Source organism: Halichoeres trimaculatus, unplaced genomic scaffold (genome assembly GCF_033239565.1).
Source record: "Halichoeres trimaculatus isolate MK-OKI-2021-1 unplaced genomic scaffold, fHalTri1.1 fHalTri1_scaffold_18, whole genome shotgun sequence".
Classification (NCBI taxonomy): Eukaryota; Metazoa; Chordata; class Actinopteri; order Labriformes; family Labridae; genus Halichoeres; species Halichoeres trimaculatus.
In genome coordinates, this window is record NW_027437196.1 from 8,852,944 (window position 1) to 8,877,031 (window position 24,088).

At 40.4% G+C, this 24,088-nt stretch overlaps 1 protein-coding gene across 10 annotated transcripts in view; it reads right to left on the reverse strand.

Annotated features, from left to right (window-relative positions):
• scrib (scribble planar cell polarity protein) overlaps positions 1-24,088 on the reverse strand; it is an 85,330-nt gene that overhangs the window by 31,181 nt on the left and 30,061 nt on the right. For 9 of the 10 annotated variants that reach the window (XM_074693916.1, XM_074693921.1, XM_074693915.1 and 6 more), the window contains exons 2-17: positions 17,145-17,262; positions 14,436-14,514; positions 14,219-14,308; positions 12,464-12,520; positions 12,156-12,219; positions 11,346-11,420; positions 11,105-11,249; positions 9,786-9,904; positions 9,484-9,683; positions 7,402-7,568; positions 7,068-7,195; positions 6,861-6,986; positions 6,548-6,727; positions 6,085-6,462; positions 2,920-2,982; positions 65-154 (exon numbers count right to left, since the gene is read on the reverse strand). In XM_074693916.1, coding sequence (XP_074550017.1) covers positions 65-154; positions 2,920-2,982; positions 6,085-6,462; positions 6,548-6,727; positions 6,861-6,986; positions 7,068-7,195; positions 7,402-7,568; positions 9,484-9,683; positions 9,786-9,904; positions 11,105-11,249; positions 11,346-11,420; positions 12,156-12,219; positions 12,464-12,520; positions 14,219-14,308; positions 14,436-14,514; positions 17,145-17,262 — 2,079 coding nt within the window. The remainder of the gene's footprint in view (positions 1-64; positions 155-2,919; positions 2,983-6,084; positions 6,463-6,547; positions 6,728-6,860; positions 6,987-7,067; positions 7,196-7,401; positions 7,569-9,483; positions 9,684-9,785; positions 9,905-11,104; positions 11,250-11,345; positions 11,421-12,155; positions 12,220-12,463; positions 12,521-14,218; positions 14,309-14,435; positions 14,515-17,144; positions 17,263-24,088) is intronic. The other variant, XM_074693917.1, reaches the window with a different exon arrangement.

Consider the following 24,088-nt stretch of genomic DNA (forward strand, 5'->3'; position numbering starts at 1 on the left):
TGATTTACTTAATCTGTGGCTTCTGATTCCTAGAGCTAAATCAGACACCAGGAACACATCCTACCTCGTCATCTCCCTTGTAAGGTGTGGATCCTTTACCTCCAGCGATGCTGATCCCCAGGCCGCCTGTTTGTCTCTGAATGGTCAGGTGGTGCTACAAGTTGAGGAAGGGGAGTCAGCATAACGAGCAGTGAAACTCCTCTAAAAACCATGAGGGACGAGCCCATAAGACTATCTATGTTTAGAGTAAAACTGTCAAAAACTTTCTTAGTTTGAATCCTACCGAAACAATAGTTTGTGTATGTTTAAGGAATGTGAATAAGCTCTACTATACTTTGTATTTACAAGCCATGCAACAGTGGTGGAAATGGAGATGAATGATGGAAGGAGGAAAAAAAGGAGAAATGTGAAAAAAGAAGAGTGGGCATTGTCGTTATATTATGACACTAAATGACTCAGTTTTGCACATTTATACCTCAGCATTTGACACTGTTTATTTGCTATTTTACAATTTTGTGGCAATAAATGATTTTTTTTATGTTTATTGTAAATATTTAAAATGCTTGTGTGTTTTTAGTATCACGGTGAACAGAGCACAAGGACGACTCTTCCCAGATGCCAAGGGCAGCTACACTGATTTAGAAAGTCTTGTGCGCCTTTTTGTTGGTGTGCTTCTTTTTTTATTTTTATTTTTGGGCTTTTACATCTTCATTTTCAGAGGACAGGATCAGAGCAGGTATCAGGGTAGGGGAGAGCAGGGCTACGACATCCTTGGACTGGGTGTAAACCCGCCCCGAGCTGCCTGCCTGTCAGATGGGCCTGTGACTCAACAACCAGGTAAGGCACACGCCCATGAGGCGGGAAGTTTTTTTAACAGAATTAGAATGGACAATTTCTGAAAAAACAGTTATATAGTTATTCACCACTAACAGGAATAATGAACAGGGTGTTATTTTTAAAGAGCAGCCTGTTTTATAAGCGCAATTCAATCACTATTATTCACTGTCTGGTGATATAAAGGTTGCCTTGGTTCAGGAAATGTTGCACAGAAACAACTAAAGCAAGCTCTTTAACATTGTCCTTAAAAATTAGCATAGGAAAAGAAAAGGGATTTGGTTTAGGTTGTTAAGAGGGTCGAGATGAAATTCAGCTTGCTGGTGCTGCTCCTTAACCCTTAAAACCCGACCCATCAAAATTAGCATGAAAATTCAATTTTTTTTGGAGAAGAGATGTTTATTAGGGATGCACCTACATGAAAATTTAGGCTGATACCAATATTCGATACTACAGTTGATGTTATGGCCGATATTTACTGATATCGATATATCAATATTGGTTAAAAAATAAAAAATGAATCTGAGATGATGTGTTGTGGTAGTTCAGAGAGAAAGAGTGGCGCAATCGTAAGAAAAGAGGACCACGGAGATGATCAAAGGATGGAGCGCCTGGGATGAACGAGATCAAAAAAGTTTTGTCCGTTTTTTTGATCAAAAACAGGAAGAGAGACATAAAAGAAGAGAGTCCACTCTCCACTTTTGGTGTTTACATAGTCATAGGAAACAATATTATTTGGGTTTTGAAAGATTGTTCAAGATACTCTGAAAATGCCAGCAGCTAATGAGTTAATATTTTCCAATACCAATAACATGTTGGCTGATGCCGATATGTTAAAAAAAAAAGACCAACATCGGCCCATATTGATGTTGATAATCAAATTTGATAAATTAAGCAGTTTTGGCAACTTTAAAATAAATATTAAAGTAAATATTCACTTTTTGATGCAGAAAATACGTATTTAAAAAATGAGTAACAATCTTGATGTCACTCTCACTGCTATTTCAAAAGTGTGTCGATGGTTTCGTGAGAGCAGCAATACTTTTTTAAAAGTTTTTTAAGGAAACTTTTTTTATCATGTTGATGAGATAGAGGTCTTCTAAACTCCTGTATGAAATATGATACATTTGGCAATTTAGGATGAAGGGAGTGTCAGTTAGGGTGCATAAGTTAAGAGGAAGTCTATGTTTTTTGATGTTATAGTTCTTTTTGTTATTGTTGCATCCGTTTTCCTTTTCTATAATGACCAAGCTGCAAACAAACATCTGTTAGGGTAGTAGAGGCTTTTTACATTGTGCAGACTTGTGTGGTCGCAGATTCATTGTACCGCACTCCAATGCACATGCAAGTCATGACTTACATACGATCTAAACGAAAAAACAATATTAAAAAGGACAGCTGAGCATTCATCTTCAACAATCTGGAGGTCTTTCTCTGGTCTGGAGTTCATTTCCCTGTTTGTGCCATAATATTTGTTCCTGGAGAAGCTTGAGAAGCTTGTGAAGCAGACATCACTCTTTCACGGTGTAACCAGCCCAGTCACAGCAGGGAGACACAGCGGGGAGAGGAGGTGAAAAGAAGCAAAAAGCAGCAGAAGCAGAGGAAAGGTGAAGTAGCAGAGACGCTGTGTGGTAGAACCTGATGCTGGATGAGGCGTGAAAGTGAAGCGTTTAATTTTAGATTTAGAAAAGGTTTAATATGGAGAGCCCTTGCCTTGTCGGACATCCGCAAATTAAAGGTCGGATAGATTGGAAACAAACCCAAGCTTATCTTCCTTTCTAACTGAACTGTCTCAGATACATACAAATAGCTTATCTATATTGTCATGAGGCACTCGCAAACAAAACCTTCATAAAGCCTCCTCAGCATTTCAAGTTCCTCCTTTATTCCTGCGTCCAGGTTCTGCCACACTGGTTATCTCGCTGAAAAGCGGTGGTTAGGGGGTCCCTAGTGATTGGCTCAGATCAACCATTGATTTCTGTGTGTACTACTTCCTCCTCTGAACACGGTTGGGTGGGTGAATGAGTGGATGAGTGAGGGAGGGAGACGGAGAGACAGACTCGACGGGAAAGAGTATGTACAGACCTCTTCCTCCTCAATTCGAGCAGGTTCAATCAGCAGATTATTGACTTGATCAAATGACACCCCCTGTTAGGACAGGAACCAGCGAGAGGCATGCGGATTAGTCAGGCCAAAATAAAAAATATGCTCACACGCACACTTAAAAAAATAAATCAAATGAAAAAAGAAAAAAAACTCATTCTTGACTTCAACACACCCACATTCATCCGTCTGCTTCCAGGATGTGGAGCTCCCACTGTGGAGAGGCCACCGTGAAGCAGGCGTAATCCCATCACACACACTTCCCCCAGCCACCAGAAGCAAATACAGGCAGAGACGGAAAGACAAGACCCAGGAGTGGAGCTGCAGGGCAGTCAGTGTAGAGACAGCGGACAAGAGAGGGCAAAAGCTCCCAGCCTCCACACCACAGAGAGGAAACTCCTCCAGTAACAGGGTTTAACTTAAGACAAGAAGATCCACTTCTTTGGAAATAAAAACTGTTTGAATACTTAAAGATTTTACAAATTTTCCAAAAGCCAACTACGAAAACTTGTAAAAAGAAGTTACACAAACATCTTTTGGGCAATTACTGCATATATATTGCTTAAATTCTGCGTTTTGAGTAAAAAATAAATATATTTAATTACAACGTTTCTGGAAAAAATGTTGAAAATCTAAAATAATAATCTTGTCTATCTCCTTTCTTTCCTCTTTGATCATTATTATCAAACACAAACCAGGGCTTCTTGAGTTTCACATTCCAGCTCTGCCGGTATACGCTTTGGTTGGTCTTTGTACATGTAACACACAGAACTTCATTCATTAACACTCACACACACTCACACTTAAAAGATTGGGTCAAAAAAAAATCATTTCAAATATTTCACTTAGAAAACTACGATCACTGAGGAGAATCATTGACTTCACTCATACTGACAGTCACACAGGCACAGTGTTATGAGAGCAGAGTGTGAAAATGTCATTATTTGATTAAAAACCAGCGGATTATGGTGAGAATTAAGTGCTGAATTTTGCCGGTGTTGTTGCAAAGAAAAGCCGCTCGCAGCTGCATGTGTGATTAGACGTTGAGAGTTCTTCTCAGTGCAAAGAGAAGGGAGTTTTAAACACTTTTATTTGTTTTCTAATGTGGTAAAATGTGTCATTTTTTATGTGTGTGAGTGTTTTAAGTGTTAAAGGACATCACTGTATCAAACTCCTACACTAGGGTTTTCGTGCTCAAGGTTTCGATGTCCTCATTTGCACAATGACCCTGCATGCAACGCCGCATCCTCAAGACGAGCTGGCAGCACATTCCAAACTTAATGCAAGTTTCAAGGTGCTAAAGGCGCTCTATGCATACAGTATAAAGTGCTGACATAGAGGCAGTGAGCAAGCAAAATATATCCAACTTAATATATCCTTATAAGAGGAGGAGTATGGAGTCAGAACACTGACAGCAAGATTTGGTATTGAAATAGAAAACTGGCATTGTAGAAAAAGTTGAATTGAATCTGAAAGAAGGATTGGTATTGCAAAATGTTGAACTGAAAAAAAAGCAGACCTTAAAAAAGAAACTATTTTTTGAGGATTTTTTTATATGTTATGATGTGTTTTTCACTGCCAATATTCAGATATGTTTATAAACCTTTTTTTTCTGGCATGCTCACTGCAGCGTTTTCAGTCCCTCAGCGTTTCTGTTTTTTCACTGTGCTTTAGTGTTTTCCGATGAAATGTCGTGTAAACGGGGCCTAAGTCTTTTTCTCTTGGTCAGTATTTTTAGGGTCGGACGAGGACACTATTTTCTACGCTGCTGTCCTGTTATCCTTCCTCTCTGCTATCTGCTGCTCAGTGTCTGTCCGGTCGCGCACTCTGGTCTCCAATGTGTTGATGAAGGGAGGTTACTTCAGGGCCAGTCGGAAAAGTAATTACGTACCAACACTTCATTAAAAACTGCATGCAATAGGAAAGTAAAAGACTGATCCTGCTACACATACATGGATCCTGAAGACAGTCGTTCTTTTCAGTACCTGGTGTACTACAGGTAAACATCAGGGCAGGTTAAAATGATGAGAAAAAGTCAAAATAACCTCTCCTGAGGTTTACAAATAGTACGCCAGGTACCGTCAGCTCCTCAACAGCCACAGGCGCAACTGACAGTAGTAGTAGCTGCCATACAGGAGCCTCAACGACAGTCTTCAGGATCTGTGTGTGCATGGGTGTGTGGCAGGGTCAGTCTTTGACTTTTTTATTCCATGCGGTGTTAAATGAATTCTGCGTATGTAATGACTTTCCCAACTGGACCTGAAGTATCCCCCCCGATCAGCTCATTGGAGACCAGCGTGCGCCACTACAGGACAGACACCGAGCAGCAGATAGCAGAGAGGAACGACAGCGGGACAGCAGCGTAGAAAATAGCGTCCTTGAAACAGATTTGGGCCCCGTTTACACAACAACGTTTATTCAAAAAACGCTAGAGCACAGTGAAAAAAATCTGTTTACACAGAAAAGTAGAGGAACTCAAAACGCTGTAGTAAGCATGCCAGGCCTGTAGGTGGTGCTATAACGGCTGTCCTTGACGGCAGCGTAGAACATAGTGTCTTCACCTGACCCAAAAAATACCGACCGAGAGAAACAGACTTACTGGCAGTTCGTGAGTTCGAGGTAAACGATCATCGCCGCGGGGGCAACAAGTTGCTGGTAACCAACAGAGGTTGCCCTCCTCTCCTGAATACCTGAAAGTGTGCGCCCCGAGCCCCACCCCGACCCCTCCCCTCCATATCTAAACACTGCCAGTAAGTTGAAACTGAAAAAAAGAGAATTGTAATTGAAAATCTGTGACGCTCAAATAAATAATAAAAAAAGAAAATAAAAACAGATCTGAATACTGGCATTGAAAAAAACATCACAACATAATAAATCCTCAAAAATAATGTCTTTTTTTAATGTCTGTCTTTTCTTTTTGAATTCAACATTTTACAATGCCAATTCTTGTTTCAGATTCAATTCAACTTTTTCTACAATGCCAAGTTTCTTTTTCGATACCAACCCTCACCATCAGTGTTCTGACTCCACAGAGGAGAAACTCACAAGCTAAATGCTTAAGTGTGTATTTTAAAGGACTGAATAATAGAAGAGGAAGCTCTTTCTATTTTAATATCTGAATTCCTGTGTAGTACCACTCTCCTTTACCTTTACTTGACTGGAGTTGCTCTGCTGTCGGCTGTCCTCCAGCTCATCCAGTCTGCGATGGTGCAGAGGTGTGCACAAGCCCTGCTCCTCCTCCTCGTCCTCCTCGTCCTGCTCGTCCTCGGCAGCCTGCGTCGGGGAATTGAGGCCGTCTGGGCTGAATCCCTTCAGCAGCGCGGCCACGGTCTCGGGCTTGGGCAGCTTGGTGATTTTGAAGTGCTTCTTGTAGTGTGGCGTGTCCTTCCTGATGAGACGCTGCTTCTCGGCGGGGATGGCTGGCCTTTCGTCGTCCCCGTCGCTCCTTTCGCCGTCTTCCCCATCGTCCTCCTCGTCCTCTTCTCCCCCTCGGATGATAGGCTCCTCTGCGAAGTGCACAGTGGGCTACAGGAAAGATTTAAACAGGAAAAGTAATTAAAAGTGAGGTCAACTCGTAAATATTGGAGGAAAAAATGTGAAAAAAACTCACCTCGATGTACTCCACCTCCATCTCATCCAGCTCTTCCTCCTCCTGAGGGGAGTGGCCGTCCACAAGGTCCTCCCTCTGCGCGGTCACATTTTGTCTCTCCTCGTGGGAGGTGGCTGACAGCGTGCTGTTCGACACCTGGGAGTCATGGCTCTGATTGGACAGATCACTGAGACGCTTCTCCTGAAATTAAATCATCAGTTTGATAACTCAGGATTCATCCCTGTTGCATACTTCGTACATTTGCCACACAAATTGCTGCATCTACAATAAACCTAGAAGCCTTGAAACAATCATCAGAGTGAAATGTATTTACATGTGGATCATGGAAATCGTCTTCTCCATCTTCCCTAGATGTGTACGCTTCATTCCTCCTCTCCTCGATCACCTTCTTCATCACTTTCAGCTCACTAGGATGCGGTGTAGCTCTGCGCTGAAGCCCCTGAAACACAGAAAAAATGATTAAAAACAAGAACACCTCATTGGATGTGTTTCCTCTCTCTGAATTGTTGTGTTTCCTCACCCTGCGTTCTGCGGCAGCCTCATCGTCGTCCTCCTCCGCCTTGGTCTCCTCCTGGAACTGGATGACTGACACTCGGTTCAGGTTGCTGTCTGTCCAGCTGTCATCCACGCTGTTCTGCAGCAAGTTCTCTGCACAGAGGAGGATGTGAGATGTCAGACTGAGTTAGAGCTAAAAAAAGAGCTTGGGGAACAGAATCTTTGGAAGCTTGGATATGTCACACGCTTACACAGACTTTCTGATATTTCAACTTCTTAACAACTGACCGAGACTTAAATAGAGGAAAAACAATGGCAGACCTTTTGAAGATCACACTGCATTTCTGAGTGCTCCTCACCTAAGCTTGGAGACGGCTGCTGCGGCAGTAAGTAGCACGTCAGCACCTTCTCTCCCGTGCGCTCATCATCCTCCGTCTGGAACTTGAGCATCGGCTGTGATTGGTTCTCTGCGAGCCACATGGCCTTCAGGTTGAGGTTTGTCAGGGCGAAAGGCAGGTTTTGTAATCTAGAGAAAGAAAGATAAGCGTTAGCTTTCATTTTTTACATTTTCAGACGAAAGATATAAAAATAAATCATCATCCACTGAATCCTCTGTAAAAGTCTCTAACTCAAAAATAAAACTTCTGTGAAGCGCTACGGCTCAGTGAAGTCAGCAAGTATTCATTAGAGGTAATCAATGCTAACTTTGTGATGAACTGTTGATTTTCTCAGTACACTTGGATAATTTGATTATACAGTTGCTTGATCAAACCATTCCTCAATTATATGATTATCGATACGATAATTTGCCTATACAATTACTCCATTATTTGATTATATGATAATTTGATCATTCTATTGATCAATTATATGACTATATGATTGCTGGACTGTTCTATTATACAGTTCAATGGTTACTTGATTATACGATCAATTGATAATACAATTATTCCACAATACAATTACTCCATTAATTAATTATATCTATCAATCAATCAGTCAGTCTTTATTTGTATAGCACCAAATCATAACAAACGTCATCTCTTATCTCGTCTTAACCCACCATGAGTACAGGACTTTGCAGTATTTAGCAAAGTTACAATGGCAAGGAAAAACTTCCCTTTAACAGACAGAAACCTCAGACAGAACCAGACTCATAAGATTATTAGGTTGATCGGTTATGATAACTCCATTATTTAATTTTTCTATTATACCAGTACTTGATTGTTTGGTTACCCTGAAAAAAACTAAAATCTTATTGATGGTTTTTGTCTTATTTTCGTTAGAATTGTCTTAATACATGTGACATGAGCCACATTCAACTTATTAGTCCAGGAAGTTGTCTTGTTTCAAGTTATTTATGGACAAAAATAAGGTCCGAATTGCTCGTAAGAAGTAAAAATTTCTTCCGATGGCGCAAGAAAAAATTGCTTGAAACTTGAGTAATGTCTTAAAGTAACGTTTTCTCTTGTCTCATTGGCAGATTTTTTCTTACTTTTCCAAGCAATTCAGACCTCATTTCTGTCTTTAAAGAACTTCATATAAGCAATTTCCTGGACTGATCAGGTGAATGTGGCTCATATTAAGTCTAAAAAAACATTTTCTACTAAATAAGACAAAAAACACTTGATAAGATTTCATTTTTTTGCAGCGTACTAGATTGTCTGATTATACATCTATTCTACTATGATTATATAATTACCTATTTATTTAGTTATATGATAACTAGATAGTTCAATTATACATTTATTCAACTACAATTATAGGATCATTCAATTATTGGATTATTAGAGTTCCTGCACCCCTTCAGATTTAAGGAGATAGTGATCCTTTTCAAGACAGTAAGAAAACAAATATGTTAAATATTATACATGAAGGGACATAACCTAACCATACTAGTTTCACACAGAAAAGGTTTCACTTAACCTCTATTCATTTTTTTTTTCAAAGAAGCTTTTTAGAAGTTTCTTTGGGGACTTTTTGGCTCTGTAGATGTCTCTGTTTTCCGTTGCCAGTTCTGAATCTCAGTGCTGCAGTTTTTCATGTTACTCTCAAAGGTGTGTGTTACTTTAGATGCCCTGTAAACACTGTCTAGTGGTTGCATCACATTACACTCAAGGGGCAGTAAAATCAATTTAAAAAAAAACAAAAAACATTTTAAAGATTAGCTAAGATTGACTTGAATTATTTAATTTTTCATAATTACACTACCAGCTCATCATGTGTGCAAGAATAACCTATTTTAACCTGTGGAAATTTCAACTTCACTGAAATTGGCAACCTTTGACAATGACTCATGGTCTTCTGGTTTACTAATACCTTACTCTCATAGCGTGGCCGTGCATCTTAAAATGTAAAAATGTTACATAGTTGCCCTCATCACTCTAAAAGAGTTGACTTGGAGGAAAGACATATTATTAAATGCTGTTAATTACAGTTACCTGTTTCCAGCCACATCCAGCACATGTAGATCAGTGGCATCTGCGAGCTCAGCGGGCAGTTTCCCCAGCCGGTTATCTCTCAGCGAGAGGACGTTGAGGCTGGCACAGCCGCCGAGCTCTTTCGGCACATTGCCCAAGCGATTGCGGTCTACATTCAGATTGGTCAGCTTCTTCAGCTTGCCCAGGGAGCGAGGAAGTGACTGTAATGAGGGAAAGCCATTAATAAATGAGAGGGTTTAATAGCTGTTAAATGGACACAGATTTTAATGGAGAGTGAAAGTGGTTTATTTCTCCCTGCGTACCTGTAAAAGGTTTTCTGTCAGGATGAGCTCTGTGAGGTTTTCACACTCTCCTATTGAATCAGTCAGAGTGGTCAGTCTGTTCTGGTCCACCTTCAGGATTGACAGCTGTTTCAGGCAGCCTGGATCAAAATAAAACATGAGTCAGCTGAACATGACATCAAATTAAAAACAGAGACAGAAAAGATCATAGAAATTACACCTTAAAAAAAAAATTCTGCTACTTTAATTCCTCTGCAGCTTCTCACTGGCATCATTTTTCCAGTAGAGGGCAGTGCTGGTATTATCTAACAAACTAATGTGTGCTCACGCTTCTACCCAAAGCCTCATATCTCCTGCAATCTTGACTGAATGCCAAAACCTTCAGTGCCCAAAATGATCGATTGAACAGAGATGGGAGAATTTGATTTGCAGATTATTTGAAAAATTCCCGCAAGGAGATCCATTTATTACAGTGCAAATTTATTGCAGGCTTGATCCCTATAAAAACAAATGAAAAAGTACATTTTTAGGGTGAGCTGATAGTCACATGAACTACTCATTTTTTTTATTATTAGCAGATTTTTGGAACATTTAAAAATCATAGCCCATCTGACCAAAACACAAAAATGAAGCTTGCCAAAATTACTGCAGTTCTTCCATTTTGTCCCATTCCTTTCTTATTTGTAAAGAAAAACATAACAAATTAAGTTTTAAGACACACATCTGAGGTAAATATGAGCACTAGGGGGTTTATACAGGGAGCTAATGTAACCTCATCATTTCTATAACAGTTAAACTGATTAACCATATCTATCCTCTTATTTATAAACTGACTGAGGCAATGGCCATACGTCCACTTGTTTGTTTTTTAAAAATACTTTTGTCCACATTTAGCATGCAAATCTGCTGATATGTGCAGCTCAAGGCATGCCAAACACATGTTTGTCAGTGTTTCCCAGATGTAAAACCCGTGCCAGCCAATCAGAATGAGCCCCCGTCATTTAGCTGTGCCGTTTGAGAACTCTGTTTCCCGGCGTCCACACGAAACCATGAAACCAAAATCTTCACTTTGGCCGAAGTTTTCAGAAAACACCCTTTTTACTGTGGTTACATGTGGATGACAAAATATATGCGGTTTCCCAAATACCTGGCCATTCCTTTAACTTGAATGGGACAGATCTGCAAAACTTGAGAACTTCAGACACACTGATATTGTGCGAAATTGCTGAACATGTCCAAATCTTGGCTAAAACGGCGTGCATCAAGGCCCAGCACTGGCCTGTTAAAGGGTCAAAGCTTGTGCCCTGATAAAACCTCGTCTCTGCTGTGTTTTTTCTCACCTATACTGTCTGGGATCACATCCAGCTGATTCTGTGTAAGCAGCAGGTCAGTGAGAGCCAGGAGACCGTTCAGCTCTGAGGGGAGCTCCGCCAGATGATTCTCCGACACGTCCAGACACACCAGTCTGCGGAGGTTCCCCAGCTCCTACACACAAACACACACACACAGATATTAAAAAAAACACTTGTTAGCCAAAGAGGGACAGTGGGAATTGTAAAGAAGAAATGTCTTTGTACTCACTGGTGGTAATGAGGTTAGCTGGTTACGGTCCAGCCACAGCTCCCTCAGGTTAGGGAGAGCACCGAGGGTGTCCGGCTGAGATGCAGAAGGTGAGAGAAAGCCAAAATTGAGAACACAGGTTGACTATTTTTATATTTTTTTGTAGTGCAAAATCTGAGGCTGCATGCTCTGATAAAAAAGATGAAACAGTGAGCTGCTTTGAAAAGCATCGTAAGGGTCGAGACACAGCTGAAAACAGAAATATCTGACCTAAAAAGCGCACAGATGAAAAAGGCATGGCACATTTTAAAGTCAGTTTATGGGACAAATTTCTAGTCTTTGATTTTAAGTTTTCAGTGTCACCGCTGCAAGATTTAAACGATTAGTTTGACTGGGATCTTTTTTTGTGGCAGAACAGACTCTGTTAAGGTGCATTAGTTTACAATTCTGTGGTGAGTTTAAAACATGACATGAAGGAGGAGAATAAAGGCTGTCAGGCAAGGTTTCGTCATTATGTCAACTGTTTGCTCAGCCACCGCCCTTGTCAGGTCATGAGGCATTGTTTACTCTGTCCTGTTGAGACAGGTGGGCGTTCCCGCTGCAGGATACACCGTATGAAAGGCCTCAGGTGTGACAGACTGGCTCTGCCGTGTTTCTCAAGGTAACATGTGGTTGGGATTATGTATTCTAAAGGGAATGTGAAAAAGATACTTGTTCGACATGTCACTGTGTGTAGCTATGCACACATGAGGACCAGAATCTTCTATTTACTCAACTTTAGTGAGTTATGTTGAGTATTTTAAATTACAGGGTTTAAGGGGATTTGGTTACCAAAAGTTCCAGTTCATTACTGCCCAGGTCCAGCTGTTCCAGTTTCACCAGGAAAGAGAGCGACCTGAATACACACACACACACACACACACACACACACACAGAACATACAGTTAGTCACAGAAGTATGCGCCCTGTTCGTTAACATATGCTGACAAATGCTAAGAATGTTTTAAAGGGAAGCTGAACACGTGGGTTGTGCCTCTGTCATGTTTATTCATGCCTTTACTTTTATCACACTCAAGTTCTGCTTTGTGAGGTTTTTCTATCAAATATCTCCTAAGATAAGCGACCCATATGTCACTTACGTGGGCAGAGACTTCAGCAGGTTCTCCCTCAGCTCCAACGTCACCAAGTTGGCCAGGCTAAATAAAAAAAAAGAAAAGAAGAAGGCGAGTAATAGAGACAGAGGAGAAGGAGTTGGCAGTGCCGTGAAGAGAGGACGGGGGAGTCAGTGGAGAAGGAGTGGAGGCAGGTTGGTTAGTCAGATGGCAGGTCTGTTCGTCTGGGCTGCCTGGCATGGTGAGGGGGCTCCTCCATCTGTGTGAGGCCAGAAGTGGCCCAGAGCCCAGAGACCAGCTGCCTCGCAGCCCACTGGGCAGCAGAATCACACTCAAAGACCTGCTTCTCATGTAACAAGGACCTGACGGAGTACAAGTCCTTCAGTCTAACAATTAACACCAGCATGGGCTCCAAGTGGTACAATTTGGACACAAATCTGATTTTGTTTTGTTTCTGTAGTGACATCATCTTCTTGTTGCCTTTTTATCCCATTCCTATTTATTTTAACAGTTGTATTTAACAGATATTTTATTTTCCTCTACGTTTTATGACTGTGTTTTATTTTCTTGTTGTTTTTAAAATTATCATTACCACTTTTTTATTGTTTTATATTTATTTATTTTTCTTTTTTTTTTTTTTAATTTATCTTTGACGGCTTCCAAATTTCTCTTTTGCATACTTCTTTTAACCTCTGGCCCTTGTGGTCTCAGCCTATGTTGTTGAATTTCTATTTCTATTCCCCCCCCCCCCCCCCCCCCCATAGACTTTATAAAACATGGACGTAGTTTCCACGATGTCACCCGTCTGTTTCTGTTACCATGAAATGAAGCCAATACGCCGATGCATCCACATTTGATTCAACGCAGTCTTTGAGCTTCCGTTCTAACAGCTATAGGGTGCCCGTCAGTCATGTGAGCTGAGCTGTGTCTCTGATTGGACAATCAGTCAAACCTAATATCTTAACGGCTGAGTTGGTAAAAAATTCACCTCCAGTACAGTGTGTGCTGATAGAGAAATGAGTGTTTCAGACCTAAGCTGTTTTAGAACCAGGCTGTAAATATGTTTTTTAATGCTATAAAAGTCTGTTTTTTTACTTGTTGTGTATGTGGTTTTTTCAGTCTTTCTGCAGCCTCAAGCAGCTTCTCAATGCATAGATTTTATTTTCTAAACTGGATGCCACCCAATCGTTTTTTCTTGTCTTTTCTACAACTTTTCTTGTACAGTGCCTCATAAATGAATTTATAATTAATGACATTCATGCAGGACATGGAAGTTATACGCCAAGCCATTTTTAAGCCAACAGCCAAGAAAGCCTGCAACACCAACTATAAATGTAATACCATTTGGCAATAAAAAGCTAAATCTATGATGGGAGTGTTCTTGACTGATTTTTTATTACCATTGTCAATATTATAGGCTTTAACCAATAACTTTTGTCATCATCAATTTTTTTCCACTCAAAATAATATTTGCTAAGCCTAAACCTCAAAAACAAATTTGGGAAGCTTTCAGTTTCCAAAAACCCAAGCATTTGTTTATAAAACGATTGTTTCCTTCAACCAAATTCCAGCTTGTCATTCATTTGTATTGTTTATGCAATTTTAAGATGCACAAGTATAATTATATTTAACAAAAATGCAAAATAACAAGTATTTGGACTCCATAATTATCAAATTTGAAATAGCCACAGCCTCAAGAAGACACAAAAGTTTATCCTCTAAAGATTTAAAAATGCAAAATTAACTTATCATCCAGGAGAAAATGAGCATATGTGTACGTACTTTCCTATGTCGTTGGGCAATATCTGCAATGACACATTGTTGAGCGCCAAGTGAGCCAGCGCTCTGAGCTGAGTGAAACCATCTGGCAATCTGGAGCAGAGAAAGCATAAAGAGAGATTTTAAGGGGCTTCCTGTTATATGAGATCACTAGAAGCACAAACACAACAATATGGAGCCTTTTGATCAGTTCAAGCCTCTGGTATCTTTGGTACCTTACCTGGAGAGAGGGTTTCCACTGAAGTCTGCGATCTCCAAAGCTCTGCAGAACTTAATGCTCTCGGGGATCTCAGGAATGTCTTCAGGAGAAAAGAGAAGGTAGAAGAGACGGGAAGAAGCAGTTAACAGAATGGACACACAGATGGAGGCATATTTTACAGAGACGATCATTTCAAGTTCTTTGTAATCACAAGCAGATGTTCAAAAGCAGAAGAGGAAGAGATGGAGGTCGTAAAGTCAAGCTTCACTTCAGCTGCATTGTCCTCTGACTACAATGGTAATTAAAGGAAAAATGCAAAAAATGATGACAACAACCTGTTTCTGGATGCTCCAAACAATGGCAATGTAGAGTTCAATGACAGCTTTGATTGTGTGAGTTGTTGTTTCACAACTGTTTCTGCAGCAGGCTGGAATGTGATGAATGTGATCTGGTCTTTAAAATCAGGGATGTCCCGATCAGCATTTTTTTTCCCCCGATCCCGATGATTTTCTTTCTCCCTACATTTCTTTCCTTTATACGGCGACATCTTTTCAACCCGACTGCTTGCTCAGCCTGATGCACAAAAAAGAAGAAACCTGACACATCGCCCTGACAAGGTAAGAGCCTCGGCCCTCCTGAATGCTGCAGGTGCAGGTTAAGAAATCCCTGCTGAGGCGAGCAGCCTTTGACGTTTATCTGGCTCAGCGATGTCCTGCAGCAGAGGAGCGGGCGCGCAGACAGGCAGACAGATGGGAAAGGCCCTCACAGGCCACTGCGTAGTGCTCACACAGCACTTGATGCAGTGTGGAGCGGAGCAGATGTCTTCTATCTATCTCGCATGCAGGGCCTTCCTGCCACTACAAGAGTGTGTGAGTGAGGAGTGGTGCAAGGACATCGAGAGGGCAAGATAGAGGTGTGGGTGTTGAATGAGTCCAAAGCTTAAAGCCCCACCAAGGGGTTCAGTTTGGTTCTCTTCAGTATGGATCGCATTTTCAGACTAATTTCGAACAAAGACGCACATGACAATAGCAAAGAAGACAAATCGCTGGTTGTCTTCTATCATTGCTCTTTTACTGTGTCACGTTTTTCTTCTTCATTGGATTTATTAGCAAGGTACGCTGTGTCGCGCTGCCATGCCGTCACTCTATTACTCAGCTGATGCAGCACGGCGCACACCAAGAAGAGCACAACTGGCTGTGGATGCCAACAGGATCAGGCTTTACCAATCTGACCCTTACCAAACTGTACTGACTAGGGATGGAACGATTTATGAAAAAAATCTGAAACGTTTGGTTTTCGTGACTTGGTTCGTGGGGCGTGTGCTTCGTTCGGTTCGTGTTTTCCTTCATTTTACAACTCAGTTTGCAGCAAGTATGTAGTTCCGATCATGCATGCACAATTCAAGGGGAAACAGTACAGCAGGACAGTTGTGGGGAAGCACAGTTAGAGGGTGTACCTGTAGCGTTGTGCTTTTCTGCTGCCACGAGAACTTTAGATTTAGCATGAGCTCTGAGGACGGCAGTAACAAAGTGGAGGATAAAACCACGACTGAGTGTTATATATGTATATATGTATTTATATTTAATGACTTTTCAGACCCTCTCGCAATTTTTTTATTTAATGACACCAACTCCTGTTTTCATCTCCTCAGTGGTGTACCATGGTGGGCTCCTCCCCTATCCGAAACACAGAGTGAGACAGTCTTCACTCACAGCAGATGAAATCATACAAGTGTGTGTCTCATATGGTCACACGTGCCGGTCCCCAGCCCAGATAAGGGGGGGGGGGGTATTTGGACATAAAAACAAAAAAAAACAAGAATGGGCAGAAGAAAGTTAATTTGTAGCTCTAAACATTTTATGAGGTTGTGTTTTACCTGCTCTGTCTCTCCCACATTGTTTCTCTTTCCTACATAGCCCATTACAATTACATGCAAATGGTTATGAAAATTGGACAGCAGTCATTTAGTGACTTTTTGTGACTTCTGTGACAGCCAATAGTGACGTTCCTTACTGAGGAGTTGGCATGTTGAAACTAGCAATGTTTCACTCAGCTTTAATGATGTTTTAAATGGGAAACAGCCTCATTCTTTCAGGTTTTTCATGACTATACATGACAGAATTGATTTAATATAACTGGTTAATGGTGGACTATAAGGGTATATGTAATCTGTGGTGTTAAAAACAACAAAAACAATGTACACTAAACCAAAGCAAAAACTGTTACCACAAAACCGTGATAATAACCAAACTGTGACAAAGAAATCTGTAAGTAAGAAAATTCTTAAATTAAGTTGTTATTTTTCTTTTATATTTACTGTAATGGCAGATTTTTAAGCAATCCAGGCATCATTTTTGTCTTTTGATATGTTAAAATAACACATTTTCTGGACCCGTCAATTAAAAGTGGCTCATGTTAAGACAGATTTTGCCAAAAATAAGAAAAACACTTGATTGGATTTCAGTTTAGTGCTCTTGGGTTGATGATAATCTCACAAAGAGGGGAAGTAAGTATCTATGACCCCTGCTGCTTATATGTTGATTCTCCAACAGAGCTGACAACTCTCCTGTTGCTTAACCTCCATTAGAGATCACTTTTACAGACATTACACTGCACACGTTAATCCTCTTGTTGTTGTGTGTCTACACGGTGGTCTCATCAAGCTTATTCTAAAACAGGTCATTAAGTTAATTGTGTGTTAATTGGTTGCACAGTAAACTTCTCCTGTACCGTTTCTGGAGATGTCCAGCTCCACCAGCTGCATGAAGTTGGCCACCTCAGGGGGGAGTCTCTGGATCTCATTGTCACTCAGGCCGAGCTTCCGGAGGTTCAGTAGTCTGAAGAAAGGCTGTGAAGACAGAATTATGGTTTGTTAGTTCAACAAAACATGACTGACAACTGCAAAGAGGGAGGATGCTGTAAGACTTTTTACTTTCAAATTTAAAGAGGGGTATAGTGCATTCCCATACTTTAAACACAGGTCATCACATGGATTCCTGAACTATTTCATGACATGTTGGAGGCCTCAAACACCAAGCTCTGCTCCCTACATAACACCAGAAGGCTGGCCAATCAGCAGGAAGGGGGTTTGTGGAGCAAGAGCCTTAAAGAGACAGACAAAGGCTGTAATAAAGGTTTTCTAAAACACCACTGTGAGAATGTAAAGATACTACAGGGGCACGAGAGGGACAGAATAAAGACTGATTTTTTAAAACTCATTGTTCGGGGCTGGACTTTTCATGCCTTCAATGATAAAAGAGAGAAAAGTGGATAGAGTAGGAAAGGCGGGAAACGGGCCACACGCTGGGCTTAAACCCAGGCCACCTGCTAGAAGGCGAACCACATGGGGCAAGACCATAGACTGTAAAAAAATGGACGTCCGCTTGCTCGGCTTGAAGTGAGGTCTCCACAAAAACTGCTCCCCCTGGTGGCTGGCTGCGGTATAGGTTTAAAAATACGTCTTTCCAGCCATTCCAGATGGGCTGTGGTCAAACTTTAAAAAGTTAATACTCCTCATAGAAATGTTTCTCACGTCTGATTGTTGTGGTAATTTGAAGATATTATTTGGCTGTCTTGTTTCCAAGTCCTCTTTTTTCTGAGAAGTTTCGTTTTCATTAGTTATACGAGGTTAAAAACAAGGCTTCACGTAACGTTTAACGATGATTGACAGCTGTCGTTTGTCGTGTATTTTTTCAGGATCATAAAATATGTCGGGAAGTAGTGTAAGGAAGTGATCAGACTCACGAAAGAAAAAAATTATTATAATTTTTGTCAACCAGCTCCACTCAGATTCTCCCAGAATCCCTCATCGTCTCTACTGCGCAGAATCTGGCTCCAAACTGCTACAATGGTGGCGCCTGAGACAGCGGTAATTTTGCTTCAAAACCGTACAATGATAAATGGCGGAGCCACACTGTCCACTCTATATACAGTCTATGGGCACGACCTTAACCGCTGGGCCATCTGTGCCCCAGAATAAAGACTTTAAAAAGTAAAATAACCCCTCTTTAAGAAACATGGTAACAGAAATATCTTAAATATTGTATGAATGGGGCTTCAAGTTATTTTTATTAAGCAGGATTTTTTTTGTTGTTCATGGAAAAACTCTTACTTACATATGGCCATATGTTATCCTAACTTGCACATTCATACTGACCAACTCTCTAGAGCCTCAAAATGTTCAGTTAAACTTCACCAAAAGACAAAGATAGCAGATTTTTACATACAGTAAACTATAAGCTAAAAAAACTCCTTGAAATTTCTAAAATTATAAATTCTTCTTTGCTGTCAAACTATAAAGAGTACACACAAAGCTTCCTGTATATTCAGACCAGGCTCGTCTCCAGAACCAGTTTTAAAAACATTCCAATCATCATATTCCCAAAAACTCCTCCTCGCCATGGCAACACCAACCAAACAAAGTGGCTTTGGATAGGACGGCGGTGTTGAGTGCTGAGGCTGTCGCTGTGCCAAGTGCTTTCACAAGAGGCTGGTTGTTGGATGGGACGGCGTTCAGAAACATTCCTCCGCCAGCCTCACTGTGAGCGCGTCTGTCTGTGTGTCATCTGCTGTTAGGATGGACAGACAGGACAGACTGGCCGGGAGGAACAAGCCAGAAGTATGCAGTTATTAACCCCTCAATAAGTCCCAGTTCTGGAGCCCACAGAGGACCCAGTGTCTGTCTCGAGCCAGCTCTCAGACACTCTGAACTTGGCGGCTTCAGACTTGGATAGATAACAAAATTGGAGCCTTGACCTTAATTCAAATCAAACTACATGCTGTAAGAAAGAGCCTCAGATGAAAACAACCAGTGTGTCAAATCTGAGACATTAATACACAAAAGAATCCAAGAAATTTCTCAGCTCCTCCTTCATCCCTGGGACTGAAATCTGAAAAATGTAGCACTCTTACACTCCCGTGAGCCGACTGTTGCACAAACACATGGTTACACAGATAACACAAGAGCTTCTTTGATGTGTGTTGTCAGGATTCTGCTTGACAGAAGCGTGAAAACACACAAGTACAAACACTCAAGACAACACACAGACAGAAAGTGCTACAATTATGCTGCCAAGAAAAAGAATGCTCCAGCGCCGCTCTGCACTGTTTCTCTGTGACAGACATTTCCTGCTCTTAGCGTATTCTGCGTTTTTTGAGTTGAGGTGGCTACTGAAGCATTCTCTTTTACACAATCAACACAGGAGTTTGCTGGAAGTGCAAGACAGAGCTTGTCTGTGTTTTTGCAAGATTTCCGATCCAAATGAACAACAAAGTCTTATCAAAAGTGAAATGAAGGGGCGGTATAAATGCAGGGACAGGAGTGAGACAGATACAGAGACAGACAAAGAGGGTGTTGGCTCCCCATGCAGCAGGTGACAGGTATCAGATGGCTGGAACAGGAAACAAGAGCTGTGGGTGACCATGTGACAGAGCCAAGCCCATATGGGAACCAGCCCCCAGGTGGGGGAGGCAACCTGGCTGGCTGACACTCAGGCTGAAGCCTCTAAATTTCGCAGAACACACTGAAAAACTAATGCTGCAGGCACAAGAACACACAAAACAGCATGTTTACTATGCGTTCATGCTGATGGAGCTTGTCTTTTCACAATGAGGCACGGTTCAAGGTATGCAAAGACATATTACTGCTAATAGACAATCAGCCATTACTCCGTGTAGCTAATGCGTTCATCTAATTAAAGCGTCTGCATCAGTGCATTCCTCCCCACTCTTGAAGTCATCCAGAGTTCCTATTAGCAATGAGGGGAGAGACTGTAAACAAGTTGTTATGAACACTCATAAAGATAGCATTCACTTCTTAGCTGACAGTCACGGCCAGGATTTATACAATTCAACAGCCACTGGTTACTATTTGACGATTAATCGAATAGACAATCAACAATTGAATTGATAATTAAGGAATTACTGAGCAATCAAATCAAATTGATGATTAATCGAATTAAATCCCTGATTAATGGGTGGACATTTAATGAACTGAAGATTAATCAAATTGAATCCCTGATTAATGGATTGATATTTAATTTTATGACAATTAATCAAATTGAATCCCTCATCAATGGAAAGGCATCTAATGAAATGACGTTTAATCGAATTGAATCCCAGATTAATAGATAGATTTTTAATGAAATTGATGATTAATCTAATAGAACTCCTGATTAATGGATAGACATTTAATGAATTGACGATTAATCAAATAGAATACCTGATTAATAGATAGATATTTAATGACTAGACGATTAATCAAATAGAATTCCTGATTAGTGGATAGACATCTTATGAAATCAGGATTAATAAAAAATAAGTCCTGATTTATAGATAGATATTTAATGAATTGACAATTTATCAAATAGAATATCTTATTAATGGAGAGGCATTTAATGAACTGACGATTAATGGAAATGAATCCCTGAATCCCTGATTAGTGGATAGTCATCTAATGAAATGATGACTCATCAAATTGAATTTCCAATTAATGGATAGACATCTAATGGATTGGCGATCAATTAAATTGAATTCTTGATTAATGGACAGAAATTTAATTTATGGACAATTAATCAATGAATATTTGATCATAAACAAGAGATGATTAACCAATCAATTGCACAGCCACCAACCCTTATCTTGGGGTCATTGCTCTCAAAGCTGTCAAAGACCAACATTAGGCTAGTTTGCACACGAGTTTTGTTAGTTCAGCTTATTAAGTCAAAGAGGTTTGTCACTGTGCTTAAAGATAAAAACAGTCACTGGGATTTCCAGTCCCTAATCTGAAGAACCATCGTTTGCATGGTGCTTTTGGTAGTAATCCAATATTATGAATCATACCTAATTCATACCACTGCAGTAAGCTGCCACTGTAATTCACCATTTACAGTGAAATTGGGACTCTCCAGAAACTAATAAGAAGTTGCTCCCTTTTAGGGGATGTAAAAGACTGAAAAATTACGGTCTCTGGTCCTGGATTGACAAGTATCTTGACATTTTTGATACAAAGGCAGTTGCTTCTCAGGTTGACCATAAACTATATTGCAAATAGAAAAGGAAACTCCAGCTACACCAGAAATACTGAAAAGTTGGCCATCATTTACAGAAGTATAAACTTAGACGATAACTAATGGTTGGTAGTAAGTTACATGAACTATTCAATTCTTTTTAAGGTAAACGATTATTCAAATAACTGGAAATCATGACTTATCTAGATCACAAACTTCGTCATCTGTAATTTCACAAAGAATTTCTTGGAAACAAATGAGATGCAGATTACAGCTATCAAACCATCTACTCAGACATTAAATGAGATTTAATGTACAATTTGTTCATCTATTTATATTTTCTCCAACAAACAGTAAGACGCTGGACTACTCTAATCGAATTCTGAAACCCAACAACCGCCAAATCCATCAATGAAAACTGGACCTAATGTTCCGGCTGTTTCCCACCCACTGATTAAACAATAGGGAACCAAACAGCGCTATACGGGTCAATGGGTCAACTGGAATAACAAGTGGGAGGAGAGGGATTTAGTGTACCGCCACCGTCTCTTTATTGTGTTATTAGTGTGCCGCAGCAGTCTGCTCAGTCACTCAGGCAGCCTTCACAGAGCCGAGCTGAGCTGGTGTGAGGCAGCACGTTGGTGAGAAGTAGTGGGCTACATTTCCTTTCTCACTTTACAACTGGGATGTTTTAATGAGAACTCCTTGTGAGAGTTGTTTGCTAAAGGAAGGGAGTGAAGCTGTGAGACAGGAGGGATAAATACAGTGAGGGAGAAAGGGAGGGTGAGGGTGGGTAAATGATAGTGTCAACAGAGGGCGGTGTGAGGTCTCAAGTGCGCAAAATAACGTTCTCAATTAATAGTTTGCATTGACTTTGCTGTTTAAGGGCTAATTTTGTTCATGTTACCAAATGGAAAGTATAATTTTAGAAGCTTTAGTGCCACTGTATTCAGAAATGGTAGTTTTGTAACATTTTTAAAGACTTACAGCCCATAGTGTAAAATATCATTGCATATTTCAAACATACATCTGTTTTAGAAATGGTAGAGTCTGCGTTTAAACTTGAAAAAGGAAAATCATTATTACATGTCAAGACTTATTACTTTTAAATGATCTTTTTTTTTAACAAAATATGCACTATTGGACTCGAAAATGGATCATGCAACTGTTTCTATTTTTCAAAGGATACTTCCATTGTAACAGAAAACTGTCTCAAAAAAATATCCTCAATATTACAGTTTATCGACAATAACTGTGGGACAATATATCGTCCCACAAAATTTGGTATTTGCCCACGCCTTAACACAGTCATGAGCACTGCACATTTCTGCTGTTATGTTTTCCGAATTGCTCTGCAGTACTCCTCCAAAACACATGAGGACAGTGTGACCAACAAAATGTATGTTTCGGATGCTGATATGTTTTTTTTCTTGCTATTTTCAAAGTAGTTTTGAGTGTACTAATTTAAAATGAAGCTAATAAATGTTACCATACACAATCATAGACTGTAAAAAAAATGGACGTCCGCTTGCTCGGCTCGAAGTGAGGTCTCCACAAAAACTGCTCCCCCTGGTGACTGGCTGCAGCATAGGTTTAAAAATACGGCTCTCCAGCCATTCCAGATGGGCTGTGGTTGAACTTAAAAAAATCATGACACCTCGTAGAAATGTTTCTCACGTCCGATTGTTGTGGTGATTTGAAGATATTATTTGGCTGTCTTGTATCCAAGTCCTCTTTTTTCTGAGAAGTTTTGTTTTCATTAGTTATAAGAGGTTAAAAACGAGGCTTTACGTAACGTTTAATGATGATTGACAGCTGCCGTTCTCATGTATTTTTTTCGAGGATTGTAAAATATGTCGTGAGGTAGAGTCAGGAAGTGAAAAATATAAGAAAAAAAAGAAAAAATATAATTATTATTTTTGTCACCCAGCTCCACTCAGATTCTCCCAGAATCCCTCATCGTCTCTACTGCGCAGAATCTGGCTCCCAACTGCTACAATGGTGGCGGTATTTTGGCTTCAAAACCGTACAATGATAAATGGCGGAGCCACGGTGTCCACTCTATATACAGTCTATGTACACAATGCAGTGAATATCCCAAGGGAGAATATAATGGAGATGTAAGAATCGAAAAAAAATTATAGCTGATTAGCAACAACTCTGGAAATGTTGACACAGAAAGGACCATATCAATTCAGTGCAGAAGTAAAAAAAGAAGTTTTTGTCATGAGGCATACTGCTTGAGCCATCTCCAGCTCCATCTCGTTAGGTCAACTAAAATATTACGTTAAGTCAACATTTTAGAATTGTAGAGTCTAAGATGAAATACAAAGTTGAGTTTTTCCCAGCTGAATAGGTGGCTTAAGTATCTGTGATCACTTGATGTAAAAAAGTAAGATCATATCTGTGTGTTCTCTCTTAAACTGCTCCAAATTCAGAGACTGAAGATTACGCTAATGGTGCTTCAGAAGGCTTTGGGAACAGACACGGCTCACAGATTCTGTTGGACGGTGATAAGGTTTGACACAGGGGAGGATCTGCTCCGTGTAACACTCACAATGTGACCAACTCAAGCTAGTGTGAAATGAGTTCTGTGGTGCAGGTGCTTCTTCCAGTCATCCTCCATTATAATTATACAGAGAATGAAGCCTCGTCACCCCTGCTCAA